Consider the following 19,791-nt stretch of genomic DNA (forward strand, 5'->3'; position numbering starts at 1 on the left):
TAGCTTTTCGCACTCAGGGAGGCCGCCACTCCGCTGTCCTTTGCTGTTGTTGGTGCCCTTTTCTACAATGGGAGTCTCTTCAAGTTCATTCTATGGAGTTTTTTTGGACATTTGTATTTATATCTTTCATTAAATTTGGACAGATTTCATGTATTAATTCTTCAGATGGTCTCTGTGCTCCTTCCTAGATGTCTTCTGCTTTGGGAACTCCTACAGTGCCTGTGCTGGTAGCTGGATGTGTCCTGCAGGTCTAGTGGGCTCTGCTCACTTTTCACCAATCCTTTTTCTTTTTGTCCCTCATGCCTGATAATTCCCGTCATCCTATCTCCATGCTCACTGGCTTTTCTGCCTGCTCAAATCTTTGAATGCCTCTAGTGCATTTTTAAAAATTTCTGTTATACTTTTAAGCTTCAGAATATACTTTTGGTTTATTTTTAGGTTTTCTACCTCTTTTATTTTTTCTGGTACTGGGGATTGAATCCCAGGGTATTCTGCCTCTAAGTTACACCTGCAGCCCTTTTTTTGGTTTGTTTATTATTTATTTTTGTTTGTTATTTTTTGGTGTTAGGGGTTGAACCAAGGGACTTCTGCCTCTAAACTATAGCCCCAGCCCCGTTTTATTTTTTATTTTGAAACAGGGTCTCACTGCGTTGCTGAGAGCCTTGCTAAGTTGCTGAGGCTGGTTGTTGAACTTCCTGTCTTAGCCTTCCAAGTTTTGGCATTACAGGTATGAGCCACCACACCTGGATATTTCTTTTCCTTGACATGGGGTCTTGTTAAGTTGCTGAGATTAGCTTTGACCCTGTCATCATTCTGTCTTAGCCTTCCAAGTACTGCAACTCCAAGTGTGCTTGGGTAGGTTTTATACCTCTTTATTGATATTTCCATTTTGGTCATACATCATTTTCTTGTCTTTCTCCACATTTTCCTCTAGTTCTTTGAGCACGTTTAAAGTGTTCAACTAGCACATCCATCATCAGGGTTTGTATTTCAGGGATTGTTGCCTTTGAGTGGACCATGCTTCCCTGTTACTTTGTGTGCTTTGTAATTTCTTTTGTTGAAAACCAGACATTTGGATGTAATGCTGAAGAAATGGAAATCAGAATCTCTCTTCTCTGTGGTTTGCTGCTTTTTTTTTTTTTAAAAGAATTCTTATAGATTTCCTCTGTGCCAAGGATCAGTCATGATGCCAAACCAGCGGGCTATTGTGTTCTCCATCAGAAGAATCAGATAGGCACAACTGTGAGGGACACAAATCCTTTTATTGGGACTTCTTGCTGGATCAGGAAGGAGACATAGCAGAGATCAAGAGAGTGTCAGACTGGCTCTCTGGACAAGGAAGAGAACTGTTTTTTATTCCTGTGAGTAGGATTTTAGCAAGGGGAAGGGGGTAAGGTTTTAAGAATGTTAACTGGCTTTAGATACAGTTAAAAAGATGTCTTTTCCTCCTTCTTTTCCTGTGATGACACTTTTACTTCTGAGAAAGGCAAGGTCAGACTGTCAGCCTGAAGCCAAAACAGTTTTTCATATTGAGGCTACAACCTGTATAAACATCTCTGCTTTTTTTTGATAAGGATAAGTTCTGCAGCTGTTAAGAGAGCACCAGGTAGGGAACAGAAGAAAGCACAAATCATGGCAATCAATAAGTCAAGGTCTCTGGAATCTACTGTTCCTGCAGTTCTTCAACAGTTTGATCCTCTGTGCTGTGTGTTAATTCCTAAAATCTAGCAGACTGGTCCTAATGAAACATTTGGTCTTTGAAGCTGATAAGGCTGTTTGAGGTACATACCAAGCTTTTGAATAGCTAACAAGGTATATGTTAAGGCCCAGGAGTGCATTTGCCCTTTGTCCCTTTAATGGTCCCTGTCTCAAGTCTGAAGTATACACCTAAGGTCTTCTCAGGTCTTTTCTGAGCCAGACCCTTTTCCTGGCATGCATAATGATTTTCTAATTTCTTTCATCCATGCAATAGAGTTTTGAATGTCCTAGACTTTAACATCTGGCTCCCAAAAGGGGTTAAAGAGAAAATTGAAGGTGGAAATCAAGTGCTGGCTTTCTTAATCCCCTGGAAGTCACTTCAGTTGGAGGTGGGGGGTAGCTTAAAACTTTGGGCGCTTTGCAACAAAAATGGCCATTGCACATTGTGATCAGAAACGGCAACCAGTGATTTGAGTGCGGATCCCTGATATCTGGAGGGCAGTGTCCTGTCTGCCAACTCTGGCTCCTTCAAGTTGCACAAAAGCTGCTCCTGGAGTGAGTGCATGGCTGCCTGCCAAAAGCTGGGTATTGGGGGATGGGTGATGATTACTGTGCTGAGATCTGAAAATGACCAGAATTCACTGCAGTTCAAGCCTTGACCAGACTCCAAAGTTCCAGCAGCTTCTGCCAATACAATCGTTGTCAAGGTGAGGAGACAGATTCCAGGTGCTTCCTACTCTGCTATCTTCCCAGAATACTCTCCTTAAAAAGAAAAAAAAACTTTTTTTTTTTTTTTTTTTTTTTTTTTTTTGCTACTGGGGGCTGAACCCAACAGTATTCCATCTCTTAGCTACACCTGTCATCTATTTTTTTTTTTTTTTTTTTTTTTTGCAGGTCTGGAGATAGAACTCAGAAGTATTTGACCTCTGAGCTATACCCCCTGCCTAATTTTTTATTCTTTATTTTGAAACCGGGTCTTGCTGAGTGGCAGAGGGCCTCATTAAGTAGCTGAGGCTGTCCGTGAACTGCGATCCTCCGGTCTCAGCCTCCCGAATGCTGGGATTACAAGCGTACGCCACCACGCCCGGTCCTGTCATCCTATTTTATTTTTTATTTTGAAATAGGGTCACACAAAGTTTCTGAGGGCCTCACTAAATTTCCAAGGCTGGTCTTGAGCCTGCAATCCTCCTGTCTTAGCCTCTCAAGTACTGGGGTTACAAGTGCATGTGTATTACCATGCATGGACTCAAATACCTTTTTGAAAGTCAGATTCATTAGAGACTGCTTCCAAGTTGGATTATTATGGAAATAATCCAATAGACAAGCAAAACACAATGGTACAAAGTAAATTGTTTATTTTTATATGTCTTTGAGAAAGTCTCAGAGATAGACTCAAGCACAAGAGGAGGTGTTTCCCGTGCTCAGATTGTGAGGACAAAGAAAGCTAGAATGAGTGTTGGGAATATGCAACCAGGTTGGTAGATTTGATGGTGGGAGGAAAAGGAAATTATAATAATTGATTATTTTTTCTTTAAAATACAAGGGATGCAGGGCGTGGTGGCGCACGCTTTTAATAACCGCGCTTGGGAGGCTGAGACAGGAGGATCATGCAAGTTCAAAGCCAGCCTCAGCTGGCTTAAGAGACTCTGTTTCCAAATAAAATATAAAATAGGTCTGGGAGTGTAGCCCAGAGGTAGAAGGCCCCTGGGTTCCATCCTCAGTACCACACACACACAAAAAGTAAAATAAAATAAAATAAAATAAGAAGAACTTAAGCTTTCACTATTTGCAGATGACATGATACTATATTTAGAAAACCCAACCAAAAGGCTTATAGAACTGATCAACAAATTCAGCAAGGTATCTGGATACAAAATCAATCTTAAAAAATCAGAAGCTTTCCTGTACTCCAACCATAAATCCACTGAAAAAGAAATTCAGAAAACACTTCCACTCAGGATCTCCCACAAAAAAATAAAATACCTAGGAATAAACTTGACTAAGGAAGTAAAAGATCTCTACAAAGAAAATTATAAAACACTGAAAAAAGAAATCGAAGAGGATCTTAGAAGATGGAAAGACCTTCCATGTTCATGGATTGGCAGAATTAATCATTAAAATGGCCATCCTCCCAAAAGTGATCTACAGATTTAATGCAATGCCCATTAAACTACCAAGATCATTCCTCACAGACATAGAAAAATCAGTCCTTAAATTTATCTGGAATAACAAAAAGCCCAGAATAGCCAAGGTAGTTCTCAGCAACAAAAACCACGCAGGAGGAATCACAATACCTGACTTTAAACTATACTACAAAGCCATTGTAATAAAAACAGCATGGTACTGGCAAAAGAACAGATATATAGACCAATGGAGCAGAATAGAAGACCCAGAAACAAGTCCACACACTTTCAGCCAATTGATTTTTGACAAAGGGGCCAAAAACATACACTGGAAAAAAGATAGCCTCTTCAACAAATGGTGTTGGCAAAACTGGTTAACCATATACAGAAAATTGGATGTTAATCCCACTTTTTCACCCTGTACAAAAGTCAACTCACGATGGATCAAAGACTTGGAAATTAAACCAGAGACCTTGAAGCTCCTTGAAGAGGGCATAGGTCCAACACTACAACACATAGGCACAGACAAACATTTCCTCAACAAGACCCCAAAGGTACAACAAATTAAAAGGAGAATCAATACATGGGATTGCATGAAACTGAAGAGCTTCTGTTCAGCAAAGGAAACTATCAAGAACCTCAATCGAGAGCCAACAGAATGGGAGAAGATTTTTGCCACCTACACCACTGATAGAGGACTAATATCTAGAATATACAGAGAACTCAAGAAACTCAACACTAAGAAAACAAAGCATCCAATAACAAAATGGGCAAATGAACTAAATAGACACTTCACAAAAGAAGAGATTCAAATGGCCAATAAATGCATGAAAAAATGCTCAACATCACTGGCAATCAGAGAGATGCAAATCAAAACTACCCTGAGATTTCACCTAACTCCAACTAGAATGGCCATCATTCAAAACACAAACAACAACAGATGCTGGCAAGGATGTGGAGAAGTGGGAACTCTAAGACATTGTTGGTGGGATTGCAAATTAGTGCAACCACTTTGGAAAACAGTATGGAGAGTCCTCAGAAGAATGGGAACAAATCTTCCATTTGATCCAGCAATGCCACTGTTGGGTATCTACCCAAAAGAAAAGAAACCAAACTACCAAACTAATGCATGTGTATCTATGTTCATAGCTGCACAATTCACCATAGCCAAACTATGGAACCAGCCAAGATGTCCATCAACAGATGAATGGATTACAAAATTGTGGGATATATACACAATGGAATTTTACTCAGCCATCAAAAAAAACTCAATTACATCATTTTCAGGGAAATGGGTGGAACTGGAGGACATTATGCTAAGTGAGATTAGTCAGGCACAAAAAATAAGAAATCAGATGCTTTCCCTAATATGTGAGAGTTAGGGAGAAATGGGTCATAGGAGGAACTCTTGGAAGAGGATCAGTAACTTTTAACTCTGTTTACATTGTCTTTGGATATACAATATTTTTTTTTATTCTTTAGGGAGTTTATTTACTCTTTTGTTGCCTGTGCCATTGAAATCATATCCAAGAAATCACTTCCAATTTCAATGTTGTGAGGTTTTATGACCCAGATTTTCTTCTAAAAGCTTATAGTATTAAGATTTATATTTAGGTCTTTTATCTATTTTGAGTTAATATTTGTATATGTGTTAGGTAAGGGTCCAATTTTATTCTTTTTCATTTATTATTATTTTTCAACAATATTTAGTTAAAAGACTAGTATTTCCTCCACCAAAAGTTCATGGAAACCTTGTCAAAAATAACTTGACAATGTATGGAAGAATTTATCTCTAGGCTTTTATTTAGCTCCAATGGTTTATATATCTGCCTTTAGAACAGTACTACACTGTTTCAATTATTGTAGCTTTATATGGTTTGAAATCAGAAAATATACATCTTCTAGCTTTGTTCTTCTTTGAGACTGTTTTGGGTATCTAGAGTCCATATTCCATATCAGGATAGATTTTTTCTGAAAAATAAATAAATAAATGTATGATAGTTTCACCTAAAAAAAAAAAAGAAAAAAATATTCTCTGGTAAGAAAGAAAGCAAAAAGAAATATTGAAATGTTATCTTTAAGTCATCAAAAGTTTGGTACCAGACAAATGAAACTGTTATGTGAGATTATCAATGTTAATATTGTATAAATTGCTATAATACTAGATGTCAACCAGTAAGCCAAGCGTGGGAAGGAGGGATGGGGAGGGAATGGGGTGGGGATCGGGTAGGGGCTAACTGGGCGAGATGTGCATGTATGTCTACAAAAGTATTTTCTTTATACCACTATGATGTATGAATACATTGCACCAATAAAAAATAAATTAAAATAAAATAAAATAAAATACAAGGGACAATTATCATCTGAGAGTTTGAGATAAGGGGAGGTAAGAGATTTGTTGCAGTCTTAAGGAAAAGGTGCAGAATAGACATTGTCTTGAGGGCAAAAGATTAATGCTTTAAAAGACATATATAAGATTGCTAGGAAGAATTATCTATTTGAGGTTTAAGGTGAGGATCATCATGGTTGCCTGCTTTCCTCTTGTCTCAGCTATTTGTGGGAAAACACAAAATAGGTATTTGGGCTTAGCTAATGTGGCACATATCACTATTTGTCCCTAAATATCTATCTTTTCTTTTAAGTTTTAGCCAATTGTCTTAGCCCATTTATGCTGCTGTAAAAAATACCGGAGACTGGGTAATTTATAAAGAATAGAAATTTATTTTTCTAGTCCTGGAAACTAGTACTGTAAGGTCAAAGCATCAGCAGATATTGACCATATCTACGGAGAACCTGATCCCTGCTTCCAACATGGTACCTTGTTACCACATTCTCCAGTGGAGTAAAATGCTGTGTCCTCACATGGTGAAAGGGACAAAGGGATAAAAAGGGAGTGAGTGCCTTTTATCAAGCTCTTTTATAAGGGAATTCATCAATATGTGAGGACAGAGCCCTCATGACCTAAAAAAAACCCCAAAAGGCACTGCTTCCCAACCATGGTCACGGGGTTCCGAGGTTGAGCATCCTGGGAGAGAGCCAGGCAGAAGCTGCATCCTTTAATGACCTTGCCTCAGAAATCACCTGGTTTCACTTCCACTATGCTCTCTTGGGTGGTTATATGACACCCAGATTCTAGAATTGGGATAGAGACATCACTATTTGATAAGGTCTAGAAGGATCTGGAAGAGCATGTGGGGCCAAAAATACTGCTGTTCCTTGAATTCATTTTTGGAAAAATATAGACTTGGTAAACCATTTTTATTATTTCTACTATTTTCATCAGATAGATATGTGACTTTTTCTTTCTCTCTCTCTCTCTCTTCCTTGAAATAAGGTCTTGCTTTGTTGCCTGGCTGGGTCTTGAACTCATGAGTTCAAATGATCTTCCCATGTCGTCCTCTCAAATGCTGGGGTTACAAACCATGCCACTGTGCTCAGCTATTATTACTGATTTTTCCCTAAATCTGCTTTCTATTTTTCTTGGTACTGGGGATTGGACCCAGGGGTATTCTACTTCTGAGCTATAACCCAAGCCCTATTTTATATTGTATTTTGAAACAGGATCTCACTAAATTGTGGAGGTTCTAAGTTGTTGAGGTTTGCTACAAACCTGTAATTCTCCTGTCTCAACCTTCCAAATACTGAAACTACAGATCTGCTCCATCATATCTGGCCCATATGGGGTGTGTGTGTGTGTGTGTGTGTGTGTGTGTGTGTGTGTTATTTAGGTTTTGATCTCAGGGTAATTCTACCTCTGAGGTACACCCCCCAGCTGTTTTTTTTATACTTTTATTTTAAAAGAAGTTCTTCCTATTGCCGAGGTTGGTCACAAACCTGTGGTCCTTTTATTTTAGCCTTCTAAGTACCGGGATTACAGTTGCGTGCCACCATGCCTAGCTAAATATAACTTTATGCTTCTGTAAATTCTAGGTTTCTGATAGTTTTGTGCCTTTTTTTTTGGTAGTGGTACTGGGGAATTACAGACATGTGTCATCATGCCCAACAACCCCCAGCCCTTTTTATTTTTGTTTTGAAACAGGATATCACTAACTTGCTGAAGGTTTCCTAAGTTGCTGAGGCTATCCTTGAACCTGTGATCCTCCTGTCTCAGCCTCCCAACTACTGGGATTATAGGTCTGCACCACCATGCCTTGCTTAAAAGAGATTCTTGTATGACCATTATATTGATTAGCAATTATCCCTAAAATGAAAGAACACTTTATTTATTTATTTATTTATTTTTGCGGGTTTGGGGATGGAACCCAGGGGCATTCGACCTCCGAGCTACACCCCCTGCCCTATTTTTTATTCTTTATTTTGAAACAGGGTCTCACTGAGTTGCAGAGGGCCTCACTAAGTAGCTGAGGCTGTCCGTGAACTGCGATCCTCTGGTCTCAGCCTCACGAATGTTGGGGTTACAAGCGTGCTCCACCATGCCCAGCTGAAAGAACACTTTAAAGATACTAGTTATTACTCTCACTGGGAATTGAGTTGACCTACTCAACACTGTCCTGTAGGTGGCCAGATTAACAACAGATAAGAGCATGGACTGCAGTCAGACAGGTTCTACAACCTATTAGCTTTATTATTTTTGGGCAAATTCATTGACCTATGTGTGATTTAGGAGTGTGTGTGTACAAGGGGAGGGTAGGAGGGTACTGGGGATTGAACTCAGGGGCATTCTACCTCTGAGCTACACCTCCAGCCAAATTCTAATTTTTGTTTTTGAAGCAGGGTCTCACTAGATTGCTGAGAGTCTCAGTAAATTGCTGAAGTTGGTCTCGAACCTGTGATCCTCCTGCCTCAGCCTCTCAAGTACTGGAATTACCGGTGTGTGCCACCACACCTGGCTAGTAGTACAAGTATTCTGACCTTAGCTTTTACTGAAAATGTTATCTATAACTTTTGAGAACTCTTAAACAAAATAGAGTGAATTTGTGTTAATTCTTTTTTGGCGTTCGGATAACCTTTTTTTATTTGAAAAGATACTTTAACGGGGCCCATGGCAGCGTGAGATGGAAAGGGACTAAAACTGCTTTGCATAATAAAGGTGGAGGAGAGTGGGGACTCATTTTACTTCAAGTTATTTGGTCTGCCATCCCACTCAGCGGGCCTGTGGTGCAGATAACAGATGCGGTCAAGTCTGAAAAAGTCAACTCACGTCGTGAAAACCCAGGTAACAATTGTATGACTCACTTTAATGACTTCTTCATGCCACCATGAACGGGAACGGGAACATATTGTTCAGGTGGTGTAAGATCTTGGTTGGTGATGGCGGTGTCAGAATCCTCAAGGAAGAAATTGTAAAAATTGAGGGTCATAGAAGAGCTGTCATAAAAAAAAAAAAAGACTTAACCCTTCATCTATTTAAAGGCCATTTACATGATTTTGAAGTGTTGACTTTAGAATTTAATCCCCACTGAAGATGCGATTTTAAGGGTTTCCCTTGCAGTCGAAAAATGGTGGTTTGGGGACTTAAGTTAGCAAACTGTCTTCTCAGTTTAGGGCAAAGGAAAAAGATGTTTAGTAAGGGATACCCTCTGTAGGGTACGGTCAACAAACTTTAGGAGCAGGAAAGCCTGACATTCAGTTGCAAGTTCTTTCCGGTTTTTGCACCATAGATACTCACGATTGATTGCTAACTTTGGGGAACACCTGCTATACCCACCTGGCTGGAATTAATAGTGCCCTGCAGAATGAATAGAGGTGGCTACCTTCAATAAATAAGATGATACACCTAAAATCCTTGTATCTGTGGTTACATCAGAACATAAGCATACATGAGCATTAGCTAATGCTGTGTCTTAAAAAGAGAGGAATCTGTCCCAGTGTGGAGGGATAGACGTGATGGTTGGAAGTGGTCAAGAGACTGGGAGTAGTTTGGATTAAGAATGGACAAATGGGCCAGTCCTGGTGGCGCACGCTTGTAATTCCAGTATTTGGAAGGCTGAGATAGGAGGATCGCAGGTTCAAAACCAGCCTTAGCAATTTAGTGAGGCTTTCAGAAACTTAGTGAGACTCTGTTTCCAAATAAAAAATAAAAATAGGTCTGGGGGTATAGCCCAGAGGTAGAAGGCCCCTGGATTCCCATCTCAAACACCACACACACACACAAATAAATAAAAAGAATGGACAAAGAATGGACTGAGGACACTGAAACTCTCATGTTCATTTCCTCTCATCCTTAATCCCCCCTACCCAAATTTGGAACATTGGTGGGCATGCTTGGATTCAAACTACTTGGGAATTCTACTGGGATACTAAAGGAAACTCTGTATGTTCTGTTCAGAACAGAGAACTGGCCTGGTCTGAGTTCTCCCCAAGTAGATAATAAAATGTCCCTTGTCATTGTTAATAAACTACAAAGCTTCTATTTTTTTTTTCTTTAACTAAAAGAAAAAGCTCTTTTTTTCCCCATTCTTTTAATCTTTCCATAGTCCCAAAATACCTAGCACGTTGTTGACAAACTAGTCTTCCTAGAATAATGTTTTCTTGGCAGGAGTCCAAAATGGCATTTACTAGATTGAGTCCAATCTCAGCTAGATGCAGTTCTTACCACCACTGAGCCTCAGCATGGGCTCCATCTCCTGGTGTACCCAAAGCCTCCACCCAGGCAGGCTGGTCTGCTGCTAACCCAACAGACCAGTTTCACTCCTGCCTCCACACGAGGTTTCTTTCCTTTTGCCTCTGAGTCAAATGTTTACCCCACCTACAGGTCACACCTAAAAGCTGTCCTTCCTGTGAGGACTTCAAGCTTCTAGCCCACACTCACTTTTCCCCTGAGTTTATGTTACAGTCAGCAATCGACTAAACAATTACTTGTTGAGCATAGACCATAACCCGGGAATGCATATGCTAGAAATGAGGTAAATCTATCCTGAATTGACTAAATGATATACATATAAATTCAGCAGAATAATTAAGTCGGTCACTCATTACCTTGTTACCTTGTCAGCTGATGGCCACTAAGTGAGTGGGTGATGGACCTTGTGAATGAACATTCCCTCTTCATTACACCTGTCCTCATCAAACATGGCACCATGACACTTTGTTAAAAAATGTTTATTAACAGTTCATTTTCATAGCTCAAAAATGGTATTATAGATTATAATCAGCAGAACTAAAACAAAACTTACAGACAGCCAGTGTGTAGACTTTATTACATAGGCACATTTTTTTTTTTTTTTAAAGATAAACTGGTTTTACCTACAATGAACCACAGCAGTGCAAGAAGTTACACTGAATGAGGGTGGATGGTGAATTCCCTTGAATGCAAGCCTTGAATCACCTGGATAATGATCTTGGGGTCATCCACGCGACACACTGAAATTCACTGTGGATGTTACGGAAACGGAGGGTGAGGAGGAGCATGCTTCTGCTACTCCCCCAGGCAAAACAGAGATTCGGATTGACCTCTTGAATATGGCCAAATTTTCTCTGGCTTCTGTTGGCAACTGGACACAAAAGTGAAATGAATGCTGGCTGAGAGTCAGAGGAGTTCTATCAATCCCGTCCTTCTTTTATTTGTTTACAGTACTGGGGATGGAACCCAGGGGCTTTCTACCTCTAAGCTACATTCCCAGACCTTTTTTTTTTTTTTAATCTTTACCCATCCTATCACACACAGAAGCAAAAAACGGTGCTTCGGGTTTGTCACTGTGGCTAGACAGTGTCTATGACTAGAACCGAGGCTCCCACCCGAGGCAGAATACAGGTGCAAACAGGAAGAGGATGCTGGAATTCCTTGCTCTGTCCAGTTGGAATCCGTCCTTTACAACTGACTAGCATGAAAGTGTAACCAGAAAAGAACTAGAATCATAAACAGACTACACAGAAGAAACTGTGTTGTAGTGTAATACATGTTTTAAAAAACTTTAAAGTACATTTTCATGTAATTAAGAGACAGTAAGAAGGTGTGTAGAGGGGGGCTGTTTTATTCTCTCAGTTGGTTTGCAATAATTTACAACCAGTTCCAGAATGTTTTCTGAGCGTTTTTCCTCTTAATTCCTGGAGTCTTTTGTATAAGAGGGACATATCTAGAAATCATAGACCAACCTAACATCCTGAGTGCTTTGGAGGGTTAGAGTTACTTCTACTTCAAGCCAAACCTGGATCCTAACATCCATTTTGGAGACCTGTCTGTTCCTCACACTTACAGCATGGTTTTCTGGATGTAGACTGTGGACTTCAGAGCTGAATTATCACTGACCTTCACCACCCTCTTTGATCCTCCTTTTTAAATTGGTGTTTATTTTTATTTATTTTTATTTTTATTTATTTTGTGGCACTAGCAATGGAACCCAGGGGCATTCTACCTTCAAGCTACGTCCCCAGCCCAATTTTTTGAAACAAGGTCTCACTAAACTGTAGAGAGCCTCACTAAGTAGCTGAGGGTGTCCTGTCTCAGCCTCCCAAGTACTGGGACTTACAATTAAGTACTGGGTTTACAATTAAGCTACCATGGCAGCTTAATTGGTATTTTGAAAGGAACTGCAAAATACAGTAGTGCAGTTTCTCCTCTGGGCAAATGGTAAAAATGAACCAGTCAGCTGGGTTCATTAGACCTGTAATCCCAGTATTTGGGAGGCTAAGAGAGAAGGATGGAGTACAGCCTCAGAGTTTCAGCAACCTAGTGATACTGTTTCCAAACAAACAAACAAACAGTTGGAGATTGGAGACAGAATAAGAATGCCCTTGGGTTCAATACCTAGTATCACACACATACACACACAAAAGCTGAACCAGCTGGTTTTTTAATCTTCAAAATGTAAATTTCTGGGTTCTTAGGACTATATGAAGTCACACTGACATGCAATAGCATTGGAAGTGGCACCAGAGGCTACTTTATAAAATAACCTATAGAACTAGAACTGGAAAGGGACCCAAGGAACACCATTAGTCCCGCTCCCCCATCCCTTATTTTTATCTGTGGAAAATGAAGTCCAATTGGAAAAATAACAGGCCATTTACAATAGTGATTATCTCCATGACTCTGTTCTTTAAAGACTGGTAGAAACTAGAGTTTTCCCCTTAATAAAGTCATTATGGCACAACTACCAACGGCTCTATACTTACAAGCCTGGTGTCCTTGTTTTCAGCCTGGTTCCTTCCAGGGAACCTGGCCGCTAACACAGCCCTTTGTTGGGCATAGACACTTGATAAACACTTGCCAAGTGAGTATTTCTGTTATTTATTCCTGCAATGCAATATGTTCTTCAACAGCTTCTTACTTTTAGCTTGGAGATGGCCTCTAATTCAAGTACTTTGAAGCTTGGTAGCTAATGCTTATTTTTCATCTCTTTGTACCTTTTCAGATTGAAATCCTCTTTTCTTTAGTCTGTTCTTTTACAGCTTTTTGTTACATCCAGTTATTATTTGTCTCTTTGTATGTACTAACAAATACGTTATCATACAAAATTTCTGCCTTTACAGGCTTGGAATTGCAAGTTGAGCAAGACATTGTTTTTTTCTTTTTTAATTCTCAAAAAACAAAGGACTAGACTTTCCCAAGCTGATTTGCTAAGGCACACTAGAAGAAATGTAAAAATTCCATGTTCTTGCAGTAATTAATACATAATGTTACTAATATATACATTTGTTTTCTACACTTAGGATTGCCTTACATATCACCTTCATTTTTAATTTCTTAAATATATAAATATGAACCATAATATCCAAAGCCAATCTCATTTACACAGATCATAATTAAGAAGTAGTAATTTGTAGGGAATTGGCACTTAGGCATTGATAATGTTTAGAAAACATCTTTAGAAACTTGGTGAGAATGTGCTAATTTTATAAAAAGAGCTGTCATGGTTTGGCTGGGTTTGAGTAGTAAAATATTAAGAAATGAGTCATTAGCTGGGCTCAGTGGTACACACACCTGTACTCCCAGCACTTGGGAGGCTGAGACAGAAGGATCACAGGTTTGAGGCTAGGCCATAATTTAGCAAGACATTCAGCAATTTAATGAGACCCTGTTCCAAAATAAAAAATATAAAGGAATGGCATGGGGTGTGGCTCAGAGGTAATTTTTAATTTAATTTTTTAATTTTTTTAATTTTTTTTTTTGTGGTACTGGGGGTAGAACCCAGGGGCTTTCTACCTCTGGGCTATACTCCCAGACCTATTTTATATTTTATTTGGAAACAGGGTCTCACTAAGTTGCTGAGAACTCAATAAGTAGCTGAGGCTGGGTTTGAACCTATGCGATCCTCCTGTCTCAGCCTCCCAAGCACGGGGATTACAAGCGTGCACTACCATGCACAGCTTGGTTTTGTATTAATTTTCTTTCTTTCTTTCCTTCTTTCTTTCCTTCTTTCTTTCTTTCTTTCTTTCTTTCTTTTTTTCTTTCCTTCTTTCTTCTTCTTTCTTTCTTAGAAGAGCTAAAATTATCATGTCCAGCGGAGGGAAATCTGTAAAAGTAGGCTGCATCACAGTGCTTCCTTCTCACACCAGTGTAGTAATTCCTAAAGCTTTTAAGAAAAAAAAATTTCAGCTCATTCTCTGCTTTTCTACCAGTAAACTTACTATAAAATAAAAATAAGCTCTAAAATCATCATTTCACCTGACAAGTTTCAGCCTTCCTTCTTGACCTCTGTCTTACAATGGTGTAAAATGAATGGACAGTAAGGATGGTCAGTGGTTAACAGTGGGTAGAACAAAGGCCTGGCACAGGAGAGCTGGTGGGGCGCTCCCTCCTCTGCTCTCTTTGGCTGGCCACTCTAATGGGCAAGGCTCAGGCTCATGGATCTGTTTGATGTGCAGCAAAAAAAAAAAAAATCAATAATTTGATTATGGAGAGCATCTGTGCTCCTGTATGTTGGGGCACAAAAATGTTCTCAATACGAATAAGGTACATTGTAGTTCAAATGCAGCAGTACATTAAGTGTTTTAGGTATTGACAGCCATTAGTAATTGACTCTTGAGGCAGGCATGAAAGGAAAGCAAAATTGTTTAAGTTCTCTAGAAAATAAAAGCTGCTTGCTTGCTTGATGAAAAGTAAGGATTAAGTGGTCTTAGAGCCTCAGGGGCAGTCTTCTTTCCACAAACATTTACTGAATACCTAGTAATCTCCCTTTATTTCATGTATATGTTTGCCCTACCAATAAGGTGGCTGAACTCTATTATATTCCAAGCTAAGTGTTAGAAACAAGAATAAGATATGTTCCATGCCTTTCTGCACCACATTTCTTAGAAACAGAAGTTTCTAGGGAAATAAACTGCTTCTCACCACTGGATTTAAATGGAAATTTGTCTCATTTCAACCAAGACATATTTTAATTAAAAAATGTTTTCAAGGATTAGACACCCTGATAATGATGTAGGAAAGGAGGAGCCAAACCAAATAGAAAGAAAAAGAAAAACCCTGTCGAGATAATACTTAATATGTACAAAGTGCAAACTTTGGATAAGGAAACACTAATCTACAAGTAATTATGACTACAAGAACAGGCAGAGGGGGTTAAACAGTCTCCCCACAAAATGCCTCGGGTTTTGTTTAACATGTTGTAATGAATACATTTATCATCTCCTTTTATTAAAAATTTGAAAAGCATGCCTTAGCTTCAGAAGAAAGCACAGCCCCTGATATCATGTGACATCTAATTTATGTTCAAATAGTAATACCATATACTGGTAAAAAGAAATTTGCTTTTAATATTTCGCATTATTGATAACATAGAGTAGGATAAAAATAAAAATAAAAACCCAGGTTTCAGGATGGCAAACACAGAACCTGTACACCGAAAAAGTAATTTGCCCAAATGTGTTTTTTTATGGAGGTTATTAGTAAACACCAAAAGTAAATTTTTTCATCTTTCTAACCCTTAAAACAGTTTCTCATAATCAGCTCCCTAAAATGGTAAAGGCAAAATAAGTGTGATAAGATTGAGGGTACAGGTTTTTAAACATTAGCAATATTTTGCTGGCTTGAATATATGGCATAGAAGGGATTTGCAATGAGAGTTAATCAAGGTGGAGGTGGGTGGGTAACATTCAGCAAGCAATATGCATGTGCTTCTAGCAGGCTCAGCAGAGATTGTGACACAGTGCTCAGCTTGGGGAAGGAAGGTGCCAGCACAACCTTCCTTTATCTTGCCAACCCCTGAATCCATCTGGACATCCCATGAGGACTCTTCAGTGCCTTTAGTCTCACAGGGAAAAGGCTGTGCTTTGGAATCCCTTGACAAAGCCCTAGAGGGGACTCCACTGTATTTCAAACAGCAAGAAAACACTTACAGAGTTAGCCTTGTTCCTGTTAAGACTATTTAAAAGGGATCCTCATTGACATCTAGCCTAAATCCAATGTGAAAGTCCCTTTACAGCATCCCAGACAGGTGGTTATTTTAATCTCTGGGTATTTGCAGCAACAAGCAATTTTACCACTTGAGTCTCTTCCTTTTAAAACAATTCTTATTAAAAAATTCTTATATTGAAGCAAACATCTATATCTGTAAAGTTCCTCTTTGTTCTTATTTTTCCCTCTGAAGCTACGCAAAATAAATTTAATTCCTTTGTTTGTGGATCGACAGAAATTTCGAAGCAGCTAGCATATCATTCCCTCCTTCTCTGTACTTCCTCCTCAGCTATTCCCTCCATTCGTCAGGGTGGCTGGTCCCCTGTTCTTTGTATAATCAGATTCTCCACAACCCTGGTCACTTGCCTGTGGACACAATCAACTTACTGACATCTCTCTTAAAGCACGGTATCTATAATTGAATCCAACCCTCCATCAGATGTGTGCTGACCAAAACAGCACGCAGAGCCTCCAAACCTTCTGTTAACACAGATTGAAAGTACTAGCTTTGTGAACTTTCATGATATACTCCCAATTCAAAAGTGAATTCCCATTTCCCTAAGAAAATACTTCTACATGAACGAACAGCTATGATACTAGTTCTTCCTAGTGACCTGGCCCATCAACACACACGCATCAACACAAACACATACACATTCTACTCTGTACATAAAGGGTTGTATTTTAAAAACTCAGAAATAAGAGTTTCTCATTAATACCTATTGAATTTCATCCTTTTAGTTTCAATCCTATGGTTAGATACTTCAAAACGCTGTTTTGATTTTTATAACCTAATGTCAGTATATAAGTAAAATTCAAAGACTGTTCATTGAATAAATTAATCTTGTATTGGTTGTCCTAAACTGGAGACACTGTCTATCTCTCTGTCCATTCACTTTGTTATTTATGAGAAAATACCAAGGTAAAATAAAAAAAGATGAATAGGACAGATGAAAGAAAAAAAGGCTGAGTGCCCTAACTCTTAGAATCAGAATTTAATGTTCACAATGTTGGGAGATATGGTTTTTCCCCATCCTTACCTTAGAGTCTTCTGCATTTTCAATCTATTAATAATACTGTGGGTATCAAACTCTGAATTTAGGGGGAAGCTCATTCAAGACAAGTTTTAAAACAACTTTTAAAATTATCTATTCAGTTTAAACCTCCTATGACATGTGAGTTAAAGAGACATGCAACAGTATAGTGGCTATGAGGTATAAAAAGAACTCCCAAGTACCCCTCACAAACGATTGAGGTATAATTGTGTGTGTGTGTGTGTGTGTGTGCACGCACGCGCGTGTTCACGTGCACGCCCAAGCAAATATGCACACATTTGTTTCAGGAATCAGAAGTGGCCTGTATTTTTTAGTATGAGTCTGGGAATTCAATGAGGTTGAAGCTGTCTCCTGATCTGAGTATAATCATATTTACCTTTAGTATCCCTTTCCCTCAAAATAAAGAGAAATAAGTTTAGTTTTCTTTCCCTTCAACAGAATGTGACTACAGTCCAATCCATTTGCAGAACACATGTCCGATCACAGAATTCAAAGAAAATATCCTATGGGGACTTTTCCCATTATCCCCTTTGATTCAGGATAGCAAATCTTCTGTGATTGAAACCTCAGAAAAATGGAAAAAGTGTTTCCATCTAAACAGTCTAGAACCAGGAGGAGAACCTGCATTGCATAGTGTGAGCATTTAAAGAACAGAGACAAATACAAAATAGTCTATTAGGCCTCCTAAGGAAATCTGTCTTGAACTCTTTTTGAACCTTTTTTTTTTTTTTTAGAGGGAGTGACAGATATGGATTCTTAGGACTGCTTTTTCCAGAAATTCATGACTGACGGATGGATGTCGGAAAGAAATCATGGCAACACCAAAGTTGGAGGTTCTTTTCCTGACTCTTAACAGTCACAACAAACCACACAACAGTGCTGTGATAAAAGCAGAAACGAGACAAAGGAGCTTAACTACACAATCAACTCCCAGCGTCAGGTGAACCATGGGCTTCAGGCATGATCAAGCCAGTGAGCCTCTTCAAAGCAACCACCTCAGGGCCTCCTGTTAAAATACAGTCAGCAACAACAGGCAGGGCTGACAGACTGTTCCCAAGATGGCCACAGCAGGTACTGACTTAAACTTCGCTGAACACAGCCTGTAAGGACTCTTGGGTCAAGTTCCTGATTGTAGGGTTTTGTCACTGTATCCCACAATTCTTAGGATTTTCCACTTCGTCTCCTTCAAAGTCTGGCTTCAAACTCTTTTTCTGCTCGATTTCCACCTGCCAAAACAAAAGTTGGAGAAAATATTGGAAAAAAAAAAGCACACACATCCAAAGAGAACTTTAGAAGGTTCTCTGAGGTCCTTCATCATTTTGCTAAGGCTTTCATGCATAGAAGCTACTGGCTCTGAGCACAACCTGACTCTTGTTCGCATGGTCTGAAATTCTTCTTCATGTTTCACCTGAAAAATTCTCTGTCTTGGATGGCTACTCAAAGGTCATCTCTGTTCTGGACTCACTCGGTAGACTCGGGTACTTGCGCTGTTAATGTATTGTACATTCATCTGGCTGCACATGCCGAGTCCCCATAGGACAGGGGCAAGATCTTTCTCATTATTTTACCCAATAATGGAGAAAGACAGTAGGCAACTGATATATGTTTATCAAATGAATAAATTCCTTTGTAATTGATGAGTGAACCTCTCCAAGTAACTTAACTCCTTTCTTTCTTTCTTTCTTTCTTTCTTTCTTTCTTTCTTTCTCTTTCTTTCTTTTTCTTTCTCTCTCTATTTATTTTGGTGGTACTGGGGGTGGAACCCAGAGCCTTTCTACCTCCAGGCTCTACTCCCAGACCTATATTTTATTTGGAAACAGGGTCTCACTAAGTTGCTGAGAGCCTCACTAAGTAGCTGAGGCTGGCTTCGAACCTGTGTGATCCTCCTGTCTCAGCCTCCCAAGTGCTGGGATTACAAGCGTGCGCCACCATGCCCGGCAACTTAACTCCTTTAAAAGCCTCCAAACTGATAAGTCCGGGAGCGTTTATGGTTCTGTCATAATTTTTGCAAAATTCCTGTCACCTATCATTACAAAGGGATCGATAAATAATCTTCCCTTGAAAATAATACACCTTCACTGAACTTTTGATAAGGCAGGCAGGGATCTTTCAGGAATTTCGTATTTAAAGTTTCTTCTCTCAGTACCACACTGGATATTTACAATGCTCTACTTTGAGGTTAATAAGACAAAAAAGGGTTGTTTAAGGAAACTGCTGTTTTTTTTTCTGACCACAAGATGGAGTCTTTGTTCTTTTGGGGTAGTTAAATGTTTTAGGCCCTGAAACTAAGAAAAACATTTAGAGGAACAATCAATTATCATATAAACCTAAGGGTATCATTGTAAATAAGAAGTTATTCAACCATTTTGCAAAATCCTTTAATAATCCCTTCAATCTTCTTTTACCAAACGTTCAGGCTAGTACTACTTTGTATACATGCCAGAAAATGCCAACTGTGATTACTTCTTCCACGTCCCTGATCCTGTTACCCCTGTAGACGTTGGCTTGGCTTTTGAGTTTTTTTACTGTTTCAGCTCAATGCCCGGATCTTATGTGTCCTAAGTTTGTTCAGATCCACTTCATCGACTCATATGGATGAAATACATGCTTTGGACTA

General features: G+C 39.2%; 1 protein-coding gene across 2 annotated transcripts in view; it reads right to left on the reverse strand.

Annotated features, from left to right (window-relative positions):
* Positions 1 to 18,316: 18,316 nt before the first annotated feature.
* Positions 18,317 to 19,791, reverse strand: part of STON2 (stonin 2) — a gene marked incomplete at both ends in the record, with an annotated part of 120,572 nt that continues 119,097 nt past the window's right edge. For both annotated transcript variants that reach the window (XM_080707844.1, XM_080707843.1), the window contains one exon: positions 18,317 to 18,400. In XM_080707844.1, the coding sequence (XP_080563970.1) occupies positions 18,317 to 18,400 (84 nt within the window). The remainder of the gene's footprint in view (positions 18,401 to 19,791) is intronic.

This window comes from Muscardinus avellanarius, assembly GCF_963383645.1.
Source record: "Muscardinus avellanarius genome assembly, chromosome: 12".
In the NCBI taxonomy this organism is placed as follows: Eukaryota; Metazoa; Chordata; class Mammalia; order Rodentia; family Gliridae; genus Muscardinus; species Muscardinus avellanarius.